This window comes from Conger conger, chromosome 16 (assembly GCF_963514075.1).
Source record: "Conger conger chromosome 16, fConCon1.1, whole genome shotgun sequence".
NCBI classification, from domain to species: domain Eukaryota; kingdom Metazoa; phylum Chordata; class Actinopteri; order Anguilliformes; family Congridae; genus Conger; species Conger conger.
In genome coordinates, this window is record NC_083775.1 from 8,944,007 (window position 1) to 8,963,257 (window position 19,251).

General features: G+C 50.3%; 2 protein-coding genes across 2 annotated transcripts in view; one reads left to right on the top strand and one right to left on the bottom strand.

Moving 5' to 3' along the window:
- Positions 1 to 11,902, top strand: part of pvalb6 (parvalbumin 6) — a 36,933-nt gene extending 25,031 nt beyond the window's left edge. Inside the window, exons 2-5 of the mRNA XM_061224020.1 lie at positions 7,191 to 7,259; positions 9,359 to 9,491; positions 10,673 to 10,782; positions 11,806 to 11,902. Coding sequence (XP_061080004.1) covers positions 7,199 to 7,259; positions 9,359 to 9,491; positions 10,673 to 10,782; positions 11,806 to 11,831 — 330 coding nt within the window. The 5' untranslated portion in view covers positions 7,191 to 7,198 and the 3' untranslated portion in view covers positions 11,832 to 11,902. The remainder of the gene's footprint in view (positions 1 to 7,190; positions 7,260 to 9,358; positions 9,492 to 10,672; positions 10,783 to 11,805) is intronic.
- Positions 11,903 to 12,278: 376 nt separating this feature from the next.
- Positions 12,279 to 19,251, bottom strand: part of baiap2l2a (BAR/IMD domain containing adaptor protein 2 like 2a) — a 13,841-nt gene continuing 6,868 nt past the window's right edge. The window contains exons 9-14 of the mRNA XM_061225063.1: positions 17,706 to 17,784; positions 16,869 to 17,073; positions 16,511 to 16,576; positions 15,696 to 15,867; positions 13,828 to 13,868; positions 12,279 to 13,143 (exon numbers count right to left, since the gene is read on the bottom strand). Coding sequence (XP_061081047.1) covers positions 13,071 to 13,143; positions 13,828 to 13,868; positions 15,696 to 15,867; positions 16,511 to 16,576; positions 16,869 to 17,073; positions 17,706 to 17,784 — 636 coding nt within the window. The 3' untranslated portion in view covers positions 12,279 to 13,070. The remainder of the gene's footprint in view (positions 13,144 to 13,827; positions 13,869 to 15,695; positions 15,868 to 16,510; positions 16,577 to 16,868; positions 17,074 to 17,705; positions 17,785 to 19,251) is intronic.

The following is a 19,251-nucleotide window of genomic DNA, read 5'->3' on the forward strand; positions in this document are numbered from 1 at the left end:
GGGAGGAAACCGGAGTACCCGGAGGAAACCCACGCGTGATGTGTTTACACCACACCCAATGACCAAACGCTGAGGGGCACAGGAGGGGAGGGGGGAAGGCCCTAGAGGTGGCCTACTGTTCACCCCTACTGACTGTGGAGGGATGGAGACAGGAGAGGGAGGCGGAGGAGGAGAGAGGAAGGCAAAGAGGGGCCTGAGAGAGGATGAGTGAGTGAAGGGTTTGACGGACCCACCGAAAAGAGCGATGACGTGGAAGACAGCAGGAAGGCTAGAGCAGCGGGAAAGAAAGACAGATGGAAGTATAGAAGAGAGGGACGGAGGGATGAGAGTAGAGTAGTAGAGCGATGCAGAGAAATCCCGCGACAGAAGTGAGGGATGAAGAGAAGAGCGTAGGAGCCAGCCGCCCTAATCCCTCCGTCTTCCAGGATATGCAGAGAGGGATCTCGTGCTCTCAGGAAATGGCCGGCAGATTAAAATTTTGGATATTAATATTGTTTCCTGGATGCTTGCGTGGCCAGCTCATCAGAGGGCCCTGGTATCTTTTCAGGATCTTAAAGACACAGGCTCCAATAACATCAACTTCAACAGTACTGCTCCAGTGATTAGTTTTTTTTGTCCTTTACCATGCATTTCATTGTTGACTTTATGACACTAATAAATTATCAGCATTAAATTATCGTGTACATAATGTAACTATGGTGTTATGATTGATTCCAGTGAAATGCGCTGTGTAAGATTCTTATCCACTGGGTCAGAGGGAGGGCCATAATCAGTTGACTGTTTTATTCGGAGCAGAAACAAACAGGAATAAAAATGTTGTCATAGAGACGGATAGCTATTCCTACATTAGTGCAATGAACAGTAGCCATTACAGATTTGTCCCTTTGCTGATGAAATGTCATAATTCATTTTCAAATTTTATATTTTCAAGCACTGCAGCAATGGGAATGCACAGTGTGTGTGTGTGTGTGTGTGTGCGTGCATGCATGCCTGTGTGTGTGTCTGTGTGTGTGTGAGTGTATACATGTATGTATCTCCAGAAAAGCCTACTGTGGATGAAGACCAGTACACTGGATGGGTTTCACAGACACAGATTAAGCCTGGTCCTGGACTAAAGTGAGGTGTGAATGGAGAACCTTCGTTCGAAATAGAATTTAGTCTCGGAATCTGGGTTTATGAAGTTGGCCCAATACGTTTTACGCGAGAAAGCGAATGAGAACAGGAAAGAAGGATTTCAGGACAAACTGAGCTCTGGGAGGAAGGACTTTATTCAAGGAAGGGAGCTGAGAGAGAACTGTAAAAAGAGAGAGAGATGGAACAGGGGATGGGCAACAGGAGTGCGAAGGGAGAGATTATTAATAGCAGCGTTTGATTGGTTACAGTGTGCCTGAGGACACGCTGAGGCTTCTGGGTCATGCTTCTGATGCGGTGAACTAGGCTCCTATGTTTAGCCCCAATGTGGAGCATGGAGACGTTGAAACGACTGCGTTCTCCTGTTGCATTAAACCGTGTGTTCTGCTCTGAGCTTCCCGCGGTCCGGGCGTTCCTTACTTCAGACTAGTCCCCGTGTAGTTGTCCTTATGACTTTATTGTCCTGGCTGTTGAGCACCTTATAGTACCGGTATAGTTAACTGGCTCCCCCTTTTTGGGCTTTACTGTCTGTTTGGTTTTCTTCTTTGGTTATCTTCCAAAACCCCCTGCTTTCTAAAAAAACGTACATCCTAAATTATTCATCGATAATCGTGCCTCGCCTGTCTGATAAAGAGGGCCACCAGTTTGCCTCTCCTTGTTTTCTAACATTGTACTTCAGTCCTCCGACAGCTAGAGGTCACTACCTCTTTGTCGAGTCCCTTCTCAAACTATTTGCACTGCCTCAGGAAGTAACTAAGTTGATAAAGTAATTGTCACTAATTAAGCACAGATTACGATTGACCGTAATGTTCGAAAGCGAACTTCAGTTAGATTACTTCCTACTGTGGACATGCTGCAGTGTTTTAAATGTTGTCGTGGGGCATGAGAGGTTTTGCTAGAAGCAGGGGGAAATGCCCAGAATAAAAATGAGAGCAGTTATATAACATTTAATTTGCACAGACAAATTAAATAAAAGAAAGAAATTCATGATTCAACTAATCAAATAATCATGGTGTTCAATCAGGACTTTCCATAGAATCAGGCGTCTTAGTGCCAGCAATGCATTTTTATTTTTACTGCGGTGATGCTCAGTCCTGGTCCTGGAGAGACACTGTCTGCTAATTTTAGTTTTTTTCCTTAAGATCAGCAACCGATTCAGACCCAATAAACAAGCGACCTGACTTAACTGCGTGATCGACTGCTTTCAGTTCTCCTCCGAAACTCAAGCCTATCGCCCCACAGTCGCAACCCTCACACACGTAGAACATTACATTACATTACATTAATGGCATTTGGCAGATGCTCTTATCCAGAGCGCCGTACAGTTGATTAGACTAAGCAGGAGACAATCCTCCTGGAGCAATGCCGGGTTAAGGGCCCTGCTCAAGGGCCCTACGGCTGTGTGGGTTTTATTGTGCCTACGCCAGGATTCGAACCACCAACCTTGCGGGCCCCAGTCACGTACCTTAATCACTGCGCTACAGGCCGCCCCAGGTCGGAGGAAACCCATTTGTGTGTGTGCATACGGATGGCCGGCTAGTGGAGTTACTGGAGCAGTGAACACCCTACGGACCGTATCCCTCCCACATCCCTGAGCAGCGCGAAGCCACTAGGCCCTGCTCTGACAGTGGCTGGGTCTGATCCAACACCGTGGGGCTCGCCCGTGCCCTGCATTAACTTCTCAACTAGAAACTCAATTGTACCATTGTGCCTATGGGGACAACCTATGGAGGATAACCAATGAGATGCACATTTAAATCCCTGCAGGTCGCATGGTGCAGGCCAGCTGACGGCCCTATTGATAGATCATGTACACCTGTGCACCAGGAACACTGCAACTGAAGTCTGTTCATCTAACTAAATGAGTCTTCTTTAATGGGCTAATTTGAACCAGTGACTATTTACATCATAAAAGCCACACACAGTATTGCAGGAGAGCCAGGGACTATTGTGCATGCTACAGGCCACACACTGTACTGCAGCAGAGTCGGTTGCTATTTTTCACCCTAAAGGCCACACACAGTGCTACAGAAGAGCCAGTGTCTTTGGAATCAGATGGGCCGTGTTGTCCCCGCCCTGGTGGACTCATGGCAGGACCCCGTACCGGGTCAGCCTGCCGAACCGGGTCAGCCTGCTCTCTCGTTCGCTGGCCACACCAGCTGCACCGGCGGGGGTCCACGGGAACCCCAATCGCACCCCTCCGCCTGCCCCACCGTGGACAGACGCAGGCCGGGCCAGGAACCCGGAGCGGGGCGGCCGAGACGGAGCCGCGCCCCGTCAGAGCGTGAAGCAGGGACGGCGTGAAGCAGGGACGGCGTGAAGCAGGGACAGCGTGAAGCAGGGACGGAGTGAAGCAGGGACGGCGTGAAGCAGGGATGGCGTGAAGCAGGGACGGAGTGAAGCAGGGGCGGCGTGAAGCAGGGACGGCGTGAAGCAGGGACGGCGTGAAGCAGGGGCGGCGTGAAGCAGGGTCGGCGTGAAGCAGAGACGGTGTGAAGCGGGGACTGCGTGAAGCAGGGGCGGCGTGAAGCAGGGACGGCGTGAAGCAGGGGCGGCGTGTGAAGCAGGGGCGGTGTGAAGCAGGGGCGGCGTGTTTACGAGCGCTGCGTGAAGCAGGGGTGGTGTGAAGCGGGGATGGAGTATTTACGAGCGCTGCATGAGCGCAGGGTGATGTCGTCGAGCGGCGGAGGGAGGGGTCAGAGGAGCAACCCGCCCATGCTTCACCGCTGCTGAAAGGTTTAAACATTCCTTCCGTTTCTGGAAAAAACTGGTCTCGTGAGAATTTCCCAGACGCCTCGTCCTCATCTATATGCAGGACACATTATGCTTACGCCATGAAAATCTTATTCTTTTTTTTGTTGAGACTTGACAGTGGAGCAACTTTTATTATAATGGCTATTTGATAAGCACCGATAACAGATAGCAACCCTATGCCATCCCGACTGCACAGTGACTTGCAAATTACAGAATCAACCAATAAATTTGACCAAATGGCAAAACTTAAGATCCAATATTGTTGGTTGCTGCACACAACCATGCTTCAAAAGTAAAGTGAAGTGTCATTTATCGATTAACTAAATGATTAACTATTTTTAGACTGGACGAGTGCAGTACATTTCTCCTGTTGTCATTTTTATACGTGTACCTGCATTTACCTGCGCTGCGCTGAGCCCGTGATGCAGACGGATGTGTGCGAACGCGGTCGTTTTTCACACTGTTAACCGACGCCTCGTTGCTTAATGGGCGTCTGCGAGCGTCGGGCTGAAATGCTGAGGCGCCGTAATGGAAGCCATCGCCGAGATCCATTTTTGATGACTTGCGGTCTCGCCGATATGCGATCGCGGGCGCGTAGCTGTCCCGCGGCCGCTGATGGGAACAGCTGCCTCCGCCGTCGAAATCGGCCCGGCTGGTGATTGAGATTCCCCCCGTATCTGTCACAGAGGCTGCGCTCCAAATAAGAACCCGAATCCCCTACAATGACCCATTTCGGTTTTCATTTGTGTCTTTAGTTTAAATCAGGGGTCGGCAACCCTGGTCCTGGAGAGCCGCAGGGTGTGCTGGCTTTCGTTGTTACTTGGCATTAATTGATCAATGAAAGCCGTTGATTACACAGTTAACTCACCTCACCTGGTTTCTTGGGTCTGAATCGGTTGCTTATTTTAAGGTGGAGACGAAAGCCAGCACACCCTGCGGCTCTCCAGGACCAGGGTTGCGGACCCCTGGTTTAAATAGTTCGAAGGGGGAGGGGGGGGGGCGAGGGGGGTTGGTCCCCAAGGGCATTCTGGGAGTAGACCATGAGAGGGGCCCAAAACACAAGAAAAGATCCTCCTTTCCTCCACCACTCCTCTTCTCCCCCCATCCACCAGTATCAGCGGAGGAGAAAGTGGAGGAAAGGAGGATCTTTTCTTGTGTTTTGGGCCCCTCTCATGGTCTACCTTGCGTGGGGTGGAGTGGTGTTGACCGCTGACTCCGTGATTTTGGTTTTGACCTCGTTTTTCCTGTCCGTTGTCCCTTGAGTTTTGAAAATGGGGGTTTATTGCAGTGTGCCATTATCGAAAACAAACACATTTTGAGCGAAAATAAAGAATGTAATAATGCTATAAAAGTGGTTCAAATATCTCTTTATGTACCAATTCAGGAGGTAATGATGGCTGACACTTCCCTGTTTGGTTATATCATGTGTTGACAACTTTGGAAACCACTGAGTCATCTTTTACAATGTAATGTCATCAGTATCAGTCAGGTCCCTTATGAAGACCAGTTCCTTGTCAAAAAGAAATGTGATTTCATTATTGTTAGGAATTCATTTCTATAAATCATTTCACACTTATCCCCACTAACTGAGAGAACATAGGTTTCCTCAGTACTTTTTCTACCGTCTGAATTTTAAAGGATGAAAAATGTTTAATGTTTATGGGGAAATGTAAATGACTGTTCTTAAATTACTCTCGGGAATGTATTTACTCAGTCATACCAAGCAAACACTAACTCAATGGTCCTTACAAATAAGCTGATTTATAAAGGCTTGGTCCACCAAAACACTCTCTCTGGGCTTTATATTTCCCCATCTCCGGTCCATTTATATGCGTGTGAAACAGTAAATAATATTTGCAGAGCTGGAACAGAGGCAGATTTCATGGTCTAATACCGAGCCAAGTTAACAATGAGGAACGGGACTGAGACGCCAACCGTGAACCAACCCTTTTCATTCACGTTTGAAATTAAAGGGGGCAGCGGTTGGCTTTCCCTCAAGAATTTCCCCCAAGATGATTATAGCTGTAACAGAATAATCTATATTTGACTTCAAGTTATTGCCTTTAATAATTCAGATTTTCAGATTCAAGCCCCATTACTTATGTAACTGATTTTCTTTTTTCCTTCGAGCTAAGATTCTAGAGTTCTCGCAGAGCCGTGCAACTTCCCCGGCACTTCAGAGACGACAGGACGTCTCAGAAGTTAGCTCTTTCCGCTTGCCTCTGAACTCGTATTCGGATAATGAACTTGCCCTCAAACGCGCACATGAAAGTGTGTGCGCTCGCGCACGTGCACAGTAGTACGTTTGGCTGTTCTTCACTCGCCACGGAGGCCTTGTTCTGAGGGGTTTTTTTAATGCATGTGTGAGTGAGTGTGTGTGAGAGAGATAGCGGGAGTCAGAGAGAGAGAGTAACACAAAGAGAGACAGAGTGCGGAAACAGAGAGAGTGACAGGAAGATAGAGAGTGATAGAATGAGAGAGCGAGCGAGAGAGAGAGAAAGAAAAGAACTCAGACTCTTAGTAACACAGGCAGTTACAGAAGCGCTGCATGAGCAGGGCTGCCCAATGGCCAACCGGTGAGCAGGCAGCAACACGATTGGCTCACCTCCACCGCATCACAATGCCAGGAGGTGCATCTCATTGTTTAGACGCTGCGGGCATTTTATTATCCTCTGGCTTCGTGAGGAATTCTGTGTTTTTAGGGAAAATAGAGAATGACCTTGAATGACCTCCGGCTCCGGCTAACCGCTAATTCCCCGCTCACCCCCCCGAGGACTCTCTCTCTCTCTCTGATTAGCCTCGCCCTCAGGTATCCATGGAAACACCCCTGAGAGGCGGGGCCAATCTGGGCTCAGTTCAATCGGTTGAAATGAATGGACGAATAGCCGTGCGGACGATCTGAACGGGACGCAAACCTGCCCGGGGGAAGGAGGGTGGTGGGCTCGGTGACAGGCCAGTAAAAATAGCTGATTTAAAAGGCCTTGGCAAAGCTGGCAGAGGGATGTTGCCACGACCCTAGTAAACCTATGGAGAAATATTGTGATTTAAAAGTTTCCATTTGGGAGGGCAGGGTATGGATTTGGGCACATTTCCAGACCCACACTGCGGAGTTTAAGCTGTTGCTCCTTTGTTTGTTTGTTTGTTTTTAAGGCTTAAAATGAGCACCAAAATCGTTTTGTTCCACTTTCAATTCACCCCCCCCCCCCCCCGGCTCACCCTCTACCGTCACCTGGATTCTTCCCTCTCTAATGGCCTCTCCTCCTCCACCCCTTCATCTCCTCCCCCTCTTCTCTCTGCCCCTCCAGCTGCTGTCATGGCGATGAAAGACATTGTGAAGGCCGAGGACATTAAGAAGGCGATGGATGCGGTCAGAGGTGAGGAGGCCCCGTCGGCGGCCATTTTGTTTGTGTGTATCCGTGCATCTCCTGTGTTGTGCTGAAGATTAGAGCCTCACGACAAGCATCGTTCAGCCTTTAGAGAAAGCAGCAGTGTGGTATTATGGTATTACGGTGTGGGAGCTGGGGTTGTCCCTGAGATTGTGTGTGGTAGTATGGCTCAGGCAGTAAGAGCAGTTGTCTGGCTGTCGGAGGGTTGCCGGTTCGATCCCCAGCCTGGGCTGTGTCGAAGTGTCCCTGAGCAAGACACCTAACCCCTAAAATGCTCCTGACGAGCTGGTCGGTGCCTTGCATGGCAGCCAATCGCCGTTGGTGTGCGAGTGTGTGTATGAATGGGTGAATGAGAAGCATCAATTGTACAGCGCTTTGGATAAAGGCGCTATATAAATGCCAACCATTTACCATTTGGTAGTACGGTGTGGGAGCTGGGGTTGTCCCTGAGCTTGTGCGGGTGGTAGTACGGTGTGGGAGCTGGGGTCTTCCCTGAGGTTGTGTGTGTGGTATTACGGTTAGCTTAGCTGGGGTCTTCCCTGAGGTTGTGTGTGTGGTATTACGGTTAGCTTAGCTGGGGTCTTCCCTGAGGTTGTGTGTGTGGTATTACGGTTAGCTTAGCCGGGGTTCTCCCTGAGGTTGTGTGTGTGGTATTACGGTTAGCTTAGCCGGGGTTCTCCCTGAGCTTGTGCGCTTGATTCCCAGAATATTGGGGCAGTACTATTTCACCTTTGAGCGAGGTACTCAACCGGAGCTGAATGCAAAAATGACCATCTGCGTAAATAAATAATTAGTTGTGTAAATCGCTCTGGACAAGACAGTCGGCTCAGTGGTCTTCTGATGCTCGCTGAGTGGTCCTCCTCCTCCTCTTCCTCGTAGGCCGAAGGGGGTCTTCCGTTCTTAGAAGGCATCATTTCTCAAGCAAAGTCTTTGTTTGTAGACCCGCCTTGCCCGGCGTCCCAGGTGTGAACCGGCTACTCGCCGGAACATAAATCTTAAAGCTATGGGCCGTCCGTGACCCCCTGAACCCCCCCCCCCCCAAGAGCAGAGACACATTGCGTGAGGCTTTATGTCCCGTCTTCTCTAGTTTAGGTGAAAAATACTTGTTCTACAGTGGAAGTTAATTTCATTTTGTGGCTGTAGTACGCACAGCTTGCCCCCCCCCCCCCCCCCCCCCCCCCCCCGTCACACAGATTGTGTAAGAGGTGTTCCCGTGCCAGAGGGGCCATCCCTTTCCAAACCAATAATGTTTCTGACATTTCTGACTTGCCACGACTCGATTGCACTGGTTCAGAGAGAGGGGGGGCGCTTCACTGCGGATTTTTCTGTAAGAGCTACATTTTTAGGCTCTGGTGGCCGGGCGTGTTTAATGGGAGAGAACAGCTGTCAGTTTTTGCCACAACTGCCGAGGCAATGTCCTGCCATCAACCGCAGCCCCCGGACCTTAAATAAAGTGTCAGTGAATTTCGGCCAGATTACAGACCTCTCAAATACTCTCTTTGCCCGGTACAGGCTTTTTTTTATGTAATATTTATCTGAAATGTTATTCTATTTGAAGTTCTGCTGCTATTTCCATTAGCAATACAATCAATTCCCATGTCTATTAGAATATTAATATTGCCACTGAAGCATTTACAAGCTCACAAATACACTCATGAGCACTTTTTTAGGTATTTATTTGACTCAAACAAATCCCATTGTTTGTGCGTGAAAATCCTGAGAGATCAGCAGTTTCTGAGATACTCAAAACACCCTGTCTGTCACCAACAATCATTCCATTTTTTTCTCCATTAGCTGAAGCTCCTCACCCGTATCTGCATGATTTTAGGTATTGGCGATAATCGCAAGTAGGTGTACAGGTGTTCCTAATAAAGTGCTCAGTGAGTGTGTAGTGACCTGTGTCTTTAAACCTGCATACCTATTGCCTTCTTGCGTATGCGAAAGTGCACACTCCACAAAATGCCATCAAGGTATCTGTAAACATAGGTTTAAATATAATTTGAAGTAACTTTCCTTTCTGTCTCTTGTGTGTTTCACGTGTGACCCCGCCCCGCCCCGCCCCGCCCCGCCCCGCCCTCTCGGCACAGCTGCAGACACCTTTAACCACAAGAAGTTCTTCGAAATGGTGGGTCTGAAGATCAAGCCTAACGAGGACCTGAAGAAGGCCTTTCTCGCCCTGGATGTGGACAACAGCGGGTTCATCGAGGAGGAGGAGCTCAAGTGAGTGACACCACAGCGGATTTGGGTTGTCGGGGGGAGAGGGGGGAGAGGGGGGGGGCGAGACGCTCGGTAATGGTCCAGCAGTCAGCGGGGACGACGGTGACGGGGTGACCTTGACAACAAGGCGGCGGCACCACGCCGAACGGGGAAGGGTGTAAACTGCATGACACGTGGAGTAACGAAGACACTCTGAGAGCTGGGTTAGGTACATCCATTACTTCACATTACATTACACTACATTACACTACTGGCATTTGGCAGACGCTCTTATCCAGAGCGACGTACAGTTGATTAGACTAAGCAGGAGACAATCCTCCCCTGGAGCAATGTAGGGTTAAGGGCCTTGCTCAATGGGCCCAACGGCTCTGCAGATCTTATTGTGGCTACACCGGGATTAGAACCCCTGACCTTTCGTACCTTAACCACTACGCTACAGGCCACCCCACTGTATACATCCAGCATTGTATTACACCGAAATCCGATGGTTTAAAATGGCAGCAATTCTATAGGTCTGCGGACGGGAGCCCGGGGGATGTTAGGCTGCTGTTCTGTTAAAGGAGCGGCCAACGGAGAACCTTCACAGAACCAAGACATGGGCGGGGCTACTCCGCACTCATTGATTTCACCCAATCATTGCGCTCTGCAGCGGAGAGTGAAACCTCTTGATTGGTCCTAACTGGCCAGGCAGCCTATCATAAGCCTCTTTGGTGAAAGGAGTGAAGGGAGGAGAGGAGCAGGAATGCAGCACTGCCCCTTCACCTTTGACCTCTCGCCTGTTGTGTGAACATTTCCAGCATTTATCATTCTAATGATCAATGCAGATGGCACGTAGAAATTACAGCTGTATTTTATTTTTTATTTTCTGTGCGAATTGTCAGTACTTTTTAGTTTGCGCGTGAGTGACTCTGCTTTGATTGACAATGCTAATATGATTTTGGCACTTAGCAACTTACACAACTTGTATTGTCTTCACACATAATCCATTTATACAGTGGATATTTTACTGAACTAGATGCGGTACCAAGTACCTTGATCAGGTGTGCAACAGCAGTGCCCCACACTGGAATCAAACCCGGAGCCTTGGGATTGTTCTTCAAGTCCGCTAACAGTAGCGCTACGCTGCCGCAGAGAGCGGTGTGTTTATTTTCACTGTTGCCTCACGAGCTGCTCTCCTCCGACAGGTTCTTCCTGAAAGGGTTCGCCACGGACGGTCGGGACCTGACCGACAAAGAAACGAAAGCCTTCCTCCAAGCGGCTGACAAGGATGGAGACGGCAAAATTGGCTTGGAAGGTATCGCCCCCCCCCTCACCTCCCCCACCCACCCCCGCCGCCTCTCTGTCTCCGAATGTCCGAGCTGCATTTAGTCTGCCCCGGTGACAGACAGACAGCAGCAGGCTGAGTCGCCCTGTGTCAGTGCTTTTGCTAAACTAACATTGTTGTGTTTCGTCTGTTGATGAAGCTCATAAATTTTATCTGTCAGACGACAGCCTGGTCACCTTGTGATAATACGCGGAAATGCGCCGCGATCGTATTACCTGCTGAGGTGCGATGCATCCAGGAGACACAAGGACAAATTCATTTTTTATTTCAGCACAAATCAGTTTAGATTTTCATTAGAAATTTAAACACAGTAATCACCGGCATAGTCATCTTCTTGCTTGCGGCAGCAGCATCTGTCTGTTATCTAAAAATGTGAAGTCTTGGATCTTTGGCCAGATCACGTCACAATTTCCATTATCGGCTTTGGAGTGGGTCTGTTTTTTTTATTTATTTCTTCTTTGGTAGATTCTTTTTAATAACCCTCCCATAATTTAAGAAAATAGAAAGGACAGGATTGTCTGGCTCAAATTCATTTGGCTGTCTGCTTGAATATCCTCGTCCTGAAATGACATTTGCTTATTGTTTGTAAATTTACTTCATTTACTCCCAATTTAGTCCTCCCTACCAGGGTATGCTGCAATCAATTTGACACAAAGAGGATTATTACCTTCTAAAACTGTCTGAGAAAAAACTGAATATTTCTATTCTCTTTTGTTGGCCTTTGCCGCCATCAAGAGGTATGATAAGGCATTCCCGGTACTCTGGAGGGAGCTACTTAGAAATTGAATTTAGTGAACTGGAGAGCAAGCAAGGGAAGGAACAGTATCTCCGCGCGAATCGTCAAGATTGATGGCAATTTCAGTCAGCAGACCTCTCCCAAAGCATTGTGGGACTTGTGATGCAATCTGGGTTTGCAATTCTGCTGTGTGATATGACGCAATAGCTAGCTAACACCCCCTCCCCCCCCCCCCACTCTCCTGCTCTCTCTTTCAGAGTTTGCAGCTATGGTGCGAGAGTAAAAGACACACCCCCCGACTGTATGGCTCCACCCCCTGAACCACCCCCCCCCCCCCCCCCACCACCCCTCACCTTCACTCACTCTTCCTCAGTTGTCCCTAACCACGCCCCCTAGCCGCACCCACTCTCCCGTAGGCCCCGCCCCCCAACCCAAGATGCACTGGACTACAGAACAGTGGACAGAGGTGGGGCTCCTGACATCTTCGAGTCATTTATTTATTTATTTTTAAAATACGAACGCATTATGAATGTCTTTATTTCTATCATATTGTTTGTCTGCAGGCAAAAAAATAATAATATTGTAGTTATGTAAAAAAAAAAAGAAGATATATTCTACATCTCCTCTTTCTTTTATTTTATTGTATTCCTCTTCACCCCCTCCCTCTCTTCACCCCCTCCCTCCCTCCCTCCCTCCACCCCTTCCTCTGGTGTACTGAGCTGATGTACAAACACTAATTGCCAAGCTGTATAGAGAAGAAATAAGAAAATAAAGGTAATAAAAAACACCTAGAGTAATCTGACCAGGGCTGATTCTCTTTCATCCCCTCCCATTTTGAGCCATAAGAAGAGCTGAGAGCCAGGTTCTCATTCCAGGCTCGTATGTCATTCCCCTCTGCCGGTCCCGTCCCGGAATGCGCTGTATTTCCAAATAAGAGCTATGAGGACGGGCCATTACCGGTTAGACGGGGTTTAGAGAGCACTGCGTCGACAAACTGGTGTCCAAAAAAAACAAAACAACCCCCATTCAAAACATGAAAAACACTGTGACATTTTATAGAGTTTTCCCAGATTTTTACACACTTTCAATTCATTAATCAATATATTCATTCTCAAACTGAGCATTTTAAATGTAAACTTTACACGTTCGGGACGGTTGACATCTGGATCCTGAGGGACTGTAGGAGGAACATTTGGACATGTCCTGAAAAAATATGAGCAGTTTAATCATTCTCAGACGAAGGCTTTCAGTGTATTTATAAAGGCTTGTGGGTCTGATAGTGGGGTTGTTGAAAAGCGCTGCGGTCCAGTGAAGTACTGATTAACCCTCACACACCCATCATAAAGGAGGCTGTAAAGACTGATTTCTGCATGACGCAATACCGTGTGGGGCGAACATCCTGACGTATCAGACAGCTAGATAACCTGTAACACCACGGCCAGGACCTTCGCAGGGCTCATCAGGTCGAGACGGACCTCTGCACTCTCCCCCCGTGAACAGAGTGAGAGTCAGGGGCCAGGTCTCAGATCCGAGGGGCTGACCTGTCGTTGGTGGCAGTGGGGCGGAGCTTCACCGTCGCGAAGGGATTGGTTCCCCTGGTGGACAGAAAGAGACGTCGCGGTGATAAATGCGCTTGGAACATCTCACGTGCGTGGTGCCGACATCAAAACGAGACAGATATTTTCGTGTGTAATGACGGCTGTTTTATACTTCGGCATAATCTGCGTTATTTCGCGTGATTTGCATTATGTGCGGCACTTGCAAACCGGAAGAGCGTCTGTTTCTGGAATCAAACAGAAAGTATTTTTAATGTGTATTTATTGATAAAGTATGCCTTGTATCGGCAAACCACTTCTGATTGCGTCTAATCAAACCAGTCCAACAACAGGAAGTTATAGCCAATATTATACAAATGATCGTTATACCACGTAACATCACCAGCCAACCAATCATCCTCTGTGTGGTGTATGTGGGCAGTGGTTACGATCTACGCACTTTTAAATCACTGAGGAGGTACACCACATCTTTACGGTGTGGTTTGCCCTCTTCGCACATGCTGCCCAAACGGCACAGCCCCTATGCAGGCCCATACTGACGTGCACTCCGCGGAAGTATAAAACAGCCTCAGGTCTGTGCGAGGGTGACACCTTATTGAATCAGAATAACGCTATCCCCTTGCCAAGACTATCAAGGGCAAAGCAACTCAATTAGTCCACTATAAGAGTATGTTTTAAGTAATTAACCTATCCCCCCCCTCCCCCCTGGCCCCCAACTCTTACTTTGGGAAAAGGCTGGAGCGGTGCTCCTCTTGGAAATTCCTCTGTGGAAGACAGAAAGAGAGAGTCCAATACGATCCACGTCTCACTGAAAACACTTATCAGTCTGATGGTAACCAGCCCTCTTCCTGTAAACGCTCTGTCGAAGGCGTGCATTTACTGGCAGAAGAAGATCAAAGGGAGTCTGCATTTGATCAAAAATCACAATACATTTATGATACAGCTTGTATCATACTTACTGCTTACGTTTTTTGCAACACGGAAATTTCAGCAAATTGATTTGATGGGTATCTTTCTGTTCTGGGAGGAAGGGGACTTGAAACAAACGAACGTGGTTTTTGGAAAACGACAGGGCTCCACAGCACCCAGGCATGATCTCAGCTGGTCTGTGACACGAGCCCAGCGCCACTTCAGACTGGTTATACAGGGACACAGAGATTATCAGCTCTCTGAGCCCCAGCGCTGGTCATTGTGGAAGTCAGAGCACTCCGCCCTAGGAGCACTGGGGCCTCCCGCAGGATGTACCGGCTGAAGAGACTAAGGGTTTATCCAACTGTCCAATCGCCTCAATCTACAAAATGGGCGAAGAGGTCACTGTCGTTTGTAAACGAGCAGATTCCTGTGCGCTTTACGACGTTGCGATCACAGAGCGCTGAATTAAGAGCAGATCTCCAGAGTGAACAAACAAACACACCCAAAGCAAAACTCCCCAACATATCACCACCTGTGTCTTTGCCCAGAAAAATGCCTATTTTAGTCTGTTCAGAATACTGTCATGGTACCACACACACACACACACACACACGCGCAAAACCTCACACCATCAGTTAGTTCCCCCCAACACAACAGCAGAGTAGGCACCACTGGTTGTTGGGGAGAGCTGCTCTGGCCATGTAGCACTGTGACCGTGTAGCGCTGTGACCTGCAGAGGGTGACACGGGCCCTGGCTCAGTGGTGAGCACCGCGGGGGTAGAACTCTCAACTCCGCCGCAGATATCACGGGCAGCGCATGCACTCCTGATAAAACTGCCGAACTGGTTTAACCGAAAGAAACACAAACCACAGCACTCAGGATGCATTAAATAAACACACACACACACACACACACACACACGCACACACACACACAGCCTCACCCCCCAACTCTCAGCATTTGGAGCTTCCTCCCTGCATCCACCAAAAGGACGGATGTGGAGTCATAGAAAACAGCACCTTGCCACAGTCCCCTGCTGGCCAAGCTAGGGAAGTACAACAAGAGCTCACTCGGTCACACTGTCATATGCTGCTGTAGATTCTTTTCAGAGAACAGATTTTCTCACTTTTAATTCAACTTCTTTTCAATGCACACTGAGCTAACTGACACAGCCAACAACAAACAATCGTCCTTGCTAATTTTCTACTACTCGCTAATTTTCTTTCTATTTTCTGTGTGTTTTTTTGTACATGTCAAGTGTAAAATGCATGTTTATCATTTAGACGAGTCCTCTTATAAGACCCTGAGGGTTTCTTTCCTCTCCTGCACAAATTGTCTTGCACATCATGTATGATGTTATCCTCTTATGTTCTTATCAGCTTTTTTTTTTTTTGTGCAAATAAATCAAATCAAGAAGAAAATTGATAGGGTCTAATCCAAGGTCATGACATTGAAAGCAAAACTGCTTCAGCTGACAGATCTGAGGACCCAAACACAGCCTACATCACAGGGGTATGAGGATGTTATCACTGTGTGTCCCTCACACACTGACGGAGAAGCAGGCCTGTAGACAGAACTATAAACCCCCTAACACAACCCTCCGACTGCCAGACCAGTGGCCGTACCTCCTGAGCTAATGTCGACCCCAAACACACCCCCAAAACGCGGTGCCACCCACCTGGCCTCCGTAGGCGGACTCCGCCCTCCTGTCCGGGGTTGCGGTTGCCATGGCAGGACGGGGCCCAGGCACAGGTAAGGGGGGGGCCGGGGGCATGCCGCCATTTTGGCTCCGGCCGTTCCTCTCGTCCAGTAGGTTGCTCATGCTGCTGCTGCTTCTGAGGGTGGAGGTTCTGCAGGGCCAAAGGTCACAAGGTCACATGTAGAGGCGAACACCGTCTCTGAGCGTCGTCTGGGTGCGCTCTCGGAAATAAAGGTACACAAAGTGCCTAAAAAGGTACATATGCTTGTCGTCGGGGTGGTATCCTATAGATACATACAACTGTGCCCCTAGCGAGCAATATATAATTAGTTTGTACCTGTTTTGCATGGAAAATATGCTCATTTGTACCCTGCAGTGATGTATGACGTGTCTTGTGAGTGTGTGTGTGTGTGTGTGTGTGTGTGTGTGTGTTTGGATTTCCCACCGCAGTGATGTATGACATGTCTAGTGTGTGAGTGTGTGTGTGTGTGTGTGTGTGTGTGTGTGTGTTTGGATTTCCCACCGCAGTGATGTATGAAATGTCTGATGTATGAAGTGTCTGGTGTGTGTGTGTGTGTGTGTGTGTGTGTGTTTGGATTTCCCACTGCAGTGATGTATGACATGTCTAGTGTGTGAGTGTGTGTGTGTGTGTGTGTGTGTGTTTGGATTTCCCACTCCAGTGATGTATGAAATGTCTGATGTATGAAGTGTCTGGTGTGTGTGTGTGTGTGTGTGTTTACATTTCCCACTGCAGTGATGTATGAAATGTCTGGTGTGCGTATGCTGTTCCTCACCTGGAGCTCATTGGTGTGGGGCTGTCTCCCACTGGAGCCACATAGGCTGCAGGGAACCAGCCCTGCCTGTAGGGGGCAGGAGAGAGGCCGGTGTGAGGGTCAGAGGGCACAACGGGGATTGTGGAGAACACACGTACGGGCAAACACATACACACTCAGACACACACAGGCTGGCTGTGCACACACAATCACACATCAACTGTATGTCACTCTGGATAAGAGGGTCTACCAAATGCCATTAATGTAACATATATATGCACACACACATACACACTCGCACACGCGCATACACACACGCGCACTCGCGCACACACGTACACACACACACACACACACACTCAAACACACACACACACACCTCTGGCTGCTCTCCGCCCTGCCGTACAGCCAGCCGTTCCTGGGCTCCTTCACCATCACGGAGATCGTCTCTCCCCGGGAGAAGGGCAGCATGGTGGGGCTGGAGGGGGGGTGGGCCACCAGCGCCTGCATGGGCCTGCTCCAGGGCCCCCCAAGGGAGCCCCCCGGAGAGCTGGGGCGGGAGCGGCTGAGCTGAGGCGAGGGGGCTGGAGAGAGAGAGAGAGGGAGAGAGGGAGGGAGAGAGGGAGAGATAGAGGGAGAGAGAGAGAGAGAGAGAGGGAGGGAGCGAGAGGGAGAGAGAGGAAGAGAGGGAGAGAGGGAGAGAGAGAGAGAGAGAGAGAGAGAGGGAGGGAGAGGGGGAGAGAGAGAGAGAGAGAGAGGGAGAGGGAGAGGGAGAGAGGGAGAGAGGGAGAGCGCACAGGGACAAACTCACTGTGGAGACGCAGCAGAATGACTCGACTTCACAGGCCAGGACACAAAATGGTGGGTCATGGCATGAGTCTGTAATCCAATGGGCTGTTATGTGTCCCTGAATGGTACTACATTTCTAATTTGGGTACCGGAATTAAAAAGTATCTCTACTTTGGGTCCCGATATTAAAAAGTTGAAGAATCAGTCTCGACTGTGTTCAGTCTCTGAAATCATCTGATTTAGGTTTCAGATGCACCGTGTGAATGGGAACCACCTGAGGCAGTAATGTCAGTGCAGTGTACGGTGAGCAAATAATAATTGTTATTACGATTATTATTGCGGTTATTATTTGCATTTATGTCTTTATTACTTTATTCGTTTTCTTTATCCTAACTCTGAAGTCTGAGGTGTAACTGGGTCCTCCCACCTCTGGACGGCACTCTGCCAATGGGGAAATCTTCTCTTCCGGGCCAGCGCTGATCTCTCTCGTCCTCTCTCACTCCCATCTGCAGAGCCAGCGGAGTTTAGACAGTCAGTCATGCTTACAGGCCCTCTCAAATATCTCTCTTTTACTGCATCGTTCTTACTCTTTTTCTCTCTCTCTCTTTCACGCTCTTCTCCACTCACCCCCAGACCCTCACCCCCTCACCCACTCACCCCCAGACCCCTCACCCCCTCACCCACTCACCCCCAGACTCCTCACCCCCTCACCCCCAGACCCCTCATCCCCAGACCCCTCACCCCCTCACTCCCAGACTCCTCACCCCCAGACCCCCAGACTCCTCACCCCCTCACCCCCAGACTCCTCACCACCTCACCCCCAGACTCCTCACCCCCTCACTCCCAGACTCCTCACCCACTCACCCCAGACTCCTCACCCCCAGACTCCTCACCCCCTCACCCCAGACTCCTCACCCCCTCACCCCCTGACCCCCAGACTCCTCACCCCCAGACCCCTCACCCCCTCACTCCCAGACTCCTCACCCCCTCACCCCCTCACTCCTCACCCCCTCACCCCCAGACCCACTCACCCCCAGACTCCTCACCCCCAGACTCCTCACCCACTCACCCCCAGACCCCTCACCCCCAGACCCACTCACCCCCAGACTCCTCACCCCCTCACCCCCAGACCCCCAGACTCCTCACCCACTCACCCCCAGACCCCTCACCCCCAGACCCCCTCACCCCAGACTCCTCACCCCCAGACCCCTCACCCCCTCACCCCTCCGCCGCTCACCGTGGGCTCCTGCTCGAGGCGTGACGGGGGGGGGGACCCCAGACCCCTCACCCCCAGACCCACTCACCCCCAGACTCCTCACCCCTCACCCCAGACTCCTCACCCCTCACTCCCAGACTCCTCACCCACTCACCCCCAGACTCCTCACCCCCTCACCCCCAGACCCCAGACTCCTCACCCACTCACCCCCAGACTCCTCACCCCCAGACTCCTCACCCCCTCACCCCCAGACCCCTCACCCACTCACCCCCAGACCCCCAGACTCCTCACCCCCTCACCCCCAGACTCCTCACCCCCTCACCCCAGACTCCTCACCCCCTCACCCCCAGACCCCTCACCCCCAGACCCACTCACCCCCAGACTCCTCACCCCCTCACCCCCAGACTCCTCACCACCTCACTCCCAGACTCCTCACCCCCTCACCCCCAGACCCCTGACCCCCAGACTCCTCACCCCCAGACCCCTCACCCCCTCACTCCCAGACTCCTCACCCCCTCACTCCTCACCCCCTCACCCCCTCACCCACTCACCCCAGACTCCTCACCCCCAGACCCCTCACCCCCAGACTCCTCACCCCCAGACTCCTCACCCACTCACCCCCTCACCCCCAGACCCCCAGACTCCTCACCCCCTCACCCCCAGACTCCTCACCCACTCACCCCAGACTCCTCACCCCCAGACCCACTCACCCCCTCACCCCCAGACCCCTCACCCCCTCACCCCCTGACCCCCAGAC